At 39.6% G+C, this 5,876-nt stretch overlaps 1 protein-coding gene and 1 long non-coding RNA gene across 2 annotated transcripts; one reads left to right on the top strand and one right to left on the bottom strand.

Moving 5' to 3' along the window:
- Nucleotides 1-62: 62 nt before the first annotated feature.
- On the top strand, nucleotides 63-1,782 carry LOC106526283 (fatty acid-binding protein, intestinal). Its single transcript, XM_014020851.1, has 4 exons — nucleotides 63-174; nucleotides 296-468; nucleotides 677-784; nucleotides 876-1,782. Exons 1-4 carry the CDS (start codon nucleotides 108-110, stop codon nucleotides 924-926), a joined length of 399 nt encoding a protein of 132 aa, XP_013876305.1. The 5' UTR covers nucleotides 63-107; the 3' UTR covers nucleotides 927-1,782.
- On the bottom strand, nucleotides 1,425-5,545 carry LOC106526284 (uncharacterized). Its single transcript, XR_001311241.1, has 2 exons — nucleotides 5,494-5,545; nucleotides 1,425-2,679 (listed from the first exon to the last, which is right to left on the bottom strand). It is a non-coding gene; the product is annotated as an uncharacterized LOC106526284 (long non-coding RNA).
- Nucleotides 5,546-5,876: the final 331 nt, after the last annotated feature.

The following is a 5,876-nucleotide window of genomic DNA, read 5'->3' as shown; positions in this document are numbered from 1 at the left end:
GGTAAGGACAGCGCGAGGGGGAGGGGTTGTGTATAAATTGGAGGCAGAGGGCATTCCCAGTCACAGGGTTTCCCAGAGCCTCAGCACCACCGGACCAGCCTGCAGCTATGGCGTTCAACGGGACATGGAAGGTCGACCACAGCGAGAACTACGACAAGTTCATGGAACAACTAGGTGAGTCCACGAGAGGGGGACCTAAAAACCTTGCAATACCTCTACTAAGACTAGTAGGACTTTGTTGTTGACTTCCTGAGCATAAGCTGACCAATAACAACGACTTGTCACACTTCTCAAGGCATCAACGTCATGAAACGTAAGTTGGCCGAACACGACAACCTGAAGATCACCATCGAGCAAACTGGGGACAAGTTTCACATCAAGGAGTCCAGCACCTTCCGCACCAAAGAGATCGACTTCACCCTGGGCGTCCAGTTCGACTACACCATGGCCGACGGCACCGAACTCACAGTGAGTGGAGGGAAAACGCTGAAAATGTTACTGAAGCGGCCGTAGAAACGGCTCGAATTAGGATCTGTGGCTTTAAAAATAAAATTAAATTGGTACAATCGACGATAAAGTCGAGAAGCAACTCAAACCCTTTCGATGCCATTCTACAAGATGATCGTTAATATTTTTATGGCATTCRTTAAATTTTTTTTATTATTATTTTTACCAGGGAACATGGGAGCTGGAAGGTGACGTGCTCAAAGGTAAATTCAACAGGAAGGACAACAACAAAGTCTTGACCACCACGAGAGCTTTGGTGGGTGGAGAGCTGGTGCAGGTCAGTACTTGCAGAGAAGTGCAGCCAATTCGAATGAAATAAATGATMGATGGCATTGCCGTATATCCACTGCACCTTTTTCTCTCTGCAGAGTTACAACTATGAGGGCGTGGACGCAAAGAGGACTTTCAAGAAGCAATAACTGGAATCCTGGAGTTTATATTTTTATATACGTAGATGACACACGTTTTTTTATATTAGGTTGGAGAAGTGTTTATTCTGAAAAACAATTGCATGACATGTACCTCAAAATGATTTATTTTACTATAAATGTTTAAGAAAAAAATTATCACGGTGCTGTACGGCCGATAGATGTGAAGAAAATTCCTGCCCTGAATGCAAAACAGTGAATCAGTTGAAAATATTTTGATTTTTGTTTGAATTCTGCTGGTGCAAACCAACTGTGAGCTCAAAGAATCATGTCAGAAATGTTGGATAAAGAAGTTTTTTCTTCCATTATCCAAACAAACTACGTTCTTCAAGTTAAATGATCTTAAATAAATAWGAATTTGTCATCACCAGCAGCATGACTGAAAGACCCAAAGACTCACAGAAAGGTCGGCTCATCTCGATGACATAAGGCCTGTTTTCTATTTTAGATTTGGTCATGAAATGACATTTCAGATGCTTTTTTCTTTTCTTTTTGTGTCATAAAATATCCAGTATTAGAACTGAGATAAGTCCCACTTTAGTTGTGAATTTTATTTTTGAAATATTCGGCAGCTTTATGTCCTTTTTTTTTCTTTATAAAAATGCCTCTAACTACTCAGGAAAAATGGAAGAAAAAAAGATGAAAAAGCTAAATGATCGGAAAATGAAATATGTTTTCTGTGATTTGGATGAACTGCCTCAAAAACACAAGCAGCCCGAGATTAAAGCAGCACAAAACAATATCATATAAATTAGATTATAAAAGTATAAAAGGTTGGCTGATGAGTCCATTTGCACTAATGCTCACTATTAAAACTCTTTCACAATAAAATAACTTTAATGTGTCACTCAGGTTGAAAGTTTGTTCTTTTAACGCACTGTTTTAATTACAGACCAAAAATCTGATGTTTGAAATGTATTTTGTTAGAGTTATTTGTTTCTAACAGGGAGGAAAGTTAGAAAGTGAATAATTAATGAATTCTGGAGTACATTACTGTGGCGTGAGCCGATCTGTAGTCATGTGTTTGCCTTCGAGAGCAGAATACCTTCTGGGTAAAAAAACAAATACAAGGGGGTTTGTGGCGACTCAACAACGTGTTTCATTTAGTTTGAATGGAAAATTTGTTTTGGTCATGAGACAAAAGGAAAGAAATGTGAACAAATGTGTAATAAGCTTCTCAAACCACAAGAGGGCAGCACATGTTCGTTTTCGGTCAGCTTCACCTGTTTGGTGTTGCTGTTTGGTCAGATTCAGGAAATAAAATTAAAAATTTCAATCACAAGATATATAAAAAGATCCACATTAGGATGAAACTTTATTTTAGCTTCCTTGTTTCAGTCGAGGAAAACTGAAACAAGATCCCAAAATAATGCGGGTRGATGATGAAAAACGAAATATTTAAACTGTAGGTATTAAGAACCACAGTGTGAAACAAGAGGACCACAACTCAGAAGAAGAAAAAAAAAGATGGAAATTTTCTAAAATATACTGCATGAAGTACCAGGAAAAAAAAGAGGCAAAACAGGACGTATACGTTCGTAGAGAGGTGATTMCTGAATGTCAAACAGTGATTATTAATATAAAACAGGTGGGTAAAGAACCACAAACCAAACAAAGAACCTTACAAAAAATAAAAAAGACGTGCCTGAGTTGATGTCCTGCATCAGTTGAATTCCCGTCTGATTGACGCCCTCTTTCATTGATGATAAAATTACAGCTCCTGTCACATTCAAGGTTGATCTGGCTGCGGACGAGAGGTGGTTTGCATTCCAGTTTCATCCTAAACCCACCATACAGGGTGGGCAACCGACCTCCTACATGGTTCTGAGACCCTGGAGGGCTGAGCACACGAGTTACCAGGAAGGCTTCCTGGCATTCTGACGTGCCGTCCGACACAGATTACTTTTATTTAAGTAGCATTGTGTTATTTTTGCCTTATGCAAGACACCGTACGGTTCTCTTTTCCAAGTAGTGGGGCAGCTGGGGCACCTCGGCAAAAGGCGGGGTCAACTCTGGACAGGTGGTCTATCACAGGGACACAAAGAGACAAGAGACAAACACACCCACCCATAGACAGGTGTGGGCCAGACCTGGTGTCAAGCTGGACCTGCTGGCATGGCAAGTGGTGTGTCAACTGAATGTGGGCCAGGTCTGGCAATGATGGCACTATTTTTGATTGATTGATTGATTGATTGATTGGTTGATTGGTTGGCTGGTTGGTTGGTTGGTTGGTTGGTTGGTTGGTTGGTTGGTTGGTTGGTTGGTTGGTTGATTGATTGATTGATTGATTGATTGATTGGTTGGTTGATTGGTTGGTTGGTTGGTTGGTTGGTTGGTTGGTTGGTTGGTTGGTTGGTTGGTTGGTTGGTTGATTGATTGATACCTTTATTGTCATTGTACAGAGCACAATGAAATTACATTTAAGAACACCCATTCAAGAAGACACACACATGATTTTTTTAAGACGGCACAGTGCTTTGTGACCCAAAGCTGTCAATGCCACAACTGGGCCACTTGTGGTTTGTTTTATGTTGTGCTGGCCCATGCATGGACCAACTCTGGCAAACAAGGGGTCAATGGGGACAAATTATGGTTACCAATTAAGCTAAGAGATGCATGCTTTTGTTCTGTACGAGGAAACCGGAGTACCTCAGAAAAGATCACTGCTCCAACGTGTAAATCAGATGGTCATTTTCTAAGATACACTGCATAAAGGTCAGTGTATCTTTTGGTCATTGGTTTTTCGTTTTAGAAACGGGTATTAAAAAACAAGAATTGAGTGGATATTTGATTTTTGTTTCAAAATACTGAAATTAAAATTCAAACACAAAGCGTTTCTCATTCTTAGTGTCAAAAGGGGATGAGCAAAATTTTTTAAATGATTTGAGTTTCATTTTCTGTTTCAGATAGCAAAAAAGAAAATTACTTTAAGACAGAAACAAAAAACAGGCTCGTTTGTTCATAATCCATGACAGGTCGTACCAACTTACTGTNCAGTAAAAGAGACTTATTTGGTCAAAAACCACATGAAGTATCTCTGCAGCCTTTGGTCACAGAGCAACAGTCATCATACAACTCATTTATGGACATATGTCTCTGTGTTTCAGCCTTTTATTTACAGAAATTAATGTTTAATTATGCAGAGCTGCCAGGCGAGCTCCCCTTCTGGTGGGGGGAATAGATAGATGTAGAATACAAAAAAAACCAAGCCTTTTTTCCTTTATGTCTTAAAGTAATTTTCTTTGTTGCTATCTGAAACAGAAAAGGAAACTCAAAATTTCAGTATTTTAAAACAAAAATCAAATATCCACTCAATTCTTGTTTTTTAATACCCGTTTCTAAAATAAAAATCCAATGACCAAAAGATACACTGACCCATAAAGTACCCAACAATGATTTAAATTTATTTTCTTCACAGTATACGTGATGTGTTTGTTGTGCTTCTAAAAGTATTATTGGAGATAATCAATGAATGTTGTAATGACTCCACATACCCACTGCATGGCGCTGTTGGGCTCTTCATTGTCAAAGGACAAGCTCATCAGTTGGTCTATGATGTCATTCTGTATCAAACTATCATATGACACACACCCTATAGCACGCACACACTCCGTCCAAACTCAAACGATTAAAACGTCTCCCTGTATTCATGTGGAATCTGCTGGAGCAGACAGAGCCTCAGTCCGTGCTGAAAGATTTAGGCCTTCAATGTTTTCATTGTTGAGAAACCGAAGGCGGGGGGAGGTAGAGGCCCACAAAAGAAGAGAGGGAGTTGTACGTAAGTAAGGAAGAGGAGACAAATATTACACGGGGGACACAGGAAGAAGCCACTCCTCGCCCTCTTCTTCCTCCTTGCCAAAGTGACTCACTCATTTTCTGTTTATTCACAAAGTAACACGAGAAGCAGTGAACAACACCATCGGGATGGTTTCCAAGAATGTACGGCCATTTTTTAGGGGTGGGTAGGGGGGGCAATCACTGTTCAGACAATGACTGTGCAGACCTTCAGAGACACATACAGGCTGCTGGATGATGACTCAGCAGTTAGTGCTGAACGCTGCATCTGAGCCTCTTCAGACACTACGAGCTATGAGCCCCACGTTCTGTCCTACTGATGAAGGTTATGAGGTTGTCCATCGATCTGACAGGAAACATAAAACCTGAATAGAAGGGGAGTCTTTTATTACTCTTTTTTTAATGTTCTTGTTTTTCTTTTTTAAAGAAACCAAGATATCAAAGACGACTTAATCCAAAGGGCTTCAAGTTCAGCCATATGTACCGGTAGTCATCATCACTTTGTTTCTATCGTGTTGCATAATTACATGAGTAATATTTATTCCAGCAAAAAAATAGTAGTAGTTTATGTTGCTAACTCATAATTGCTAGCTGGTTTTATAACTGTAATGCTAAACATAAAAAAGTGGAAGCTAACGCTAAAYGAGTAAAAACTGGAGGAAGCTAACAGCTAATTGCTAACCACTAAGACGAATGTCRCTCAGTCTTTTCAGCCCGTTCAGTTTTAAGATGTTTTTTTAAACCAAATAAGGTCTGCACTTACCAACTACAATTGTYTTCATTCTCCTCCACCATGTAGGCTGGATGGACAAGTCTTCTGTTGTTGACGTCATTTAATCCTCTAGAAAATCCCCCCTTTCTCTAGACAGAGTGGACCTGTCTGGAAGCSGGAGRGGGGCGGGGCTTGAAGAGCCTTAAAGGCACAGCATCAAAACCAGCTGCTTTCAAACACACGTCAGAATAATTGATAAAGTTAGAATATAGAGGAATTCAGACCAAAGATTTGTAGTCCCACTTTATAAAGACCCCCAAATGAATGGTTAAATTCTGAAAAGAAAGGATTTAAAAGCATGACATTGATTTGATTTGATTTATTTATTTAACAGGAAAAGATTATTAAAAATCAAGCCTGACTCAGCATAATTG

Source organism: Austrofundulus limnaeus, unplaced genomic scaffold, assembly GCF_001266775.1.
Source record: "Austrofundulus limnaeus strain Quisiro unplaced genomic scaffold, Austrofundulus_limnaeus-1.0 Scaffold269, whole genome shotgun sequence".
In the NCBI taxonomy this organism is placed as follows: Eukaryota; Metazoa; Chordata; class Actinopteri; order Cyprinodontiformes; family Rivulidae; genus Austrofundulus; species Austrofundulus limnaeus.
The sequence above is the reverse complement of the archived record's forward strand: the minus strand, read 5'-3'. Positions and strand labels throughout refer to the sequence as shown.

Excerpts from the sequence above, each read along its gene's own strand:
- LOC106526283 (XM_014020851.1), top strand. The coding sequence starts at position 108 with ATGGCGTTCAACGGGACATGGAAGGTCGACCACAGCGAGAACTACGAC. Across the intron at positions 175-295 it reads CAAGTTCATGGAACAACTAG|GCATCAACGTCATGAAACGT; the intron begins GTGAGTCCACGA and ends ACACTTCTCAAG. Across the intron at positions 469-676 it reads CCGACGGCACCGAACTCACA|GGAACATGGGAGCTGGAAGG; the intron begins GTGAGTGGAGGG and ends TATTTTTACCAG.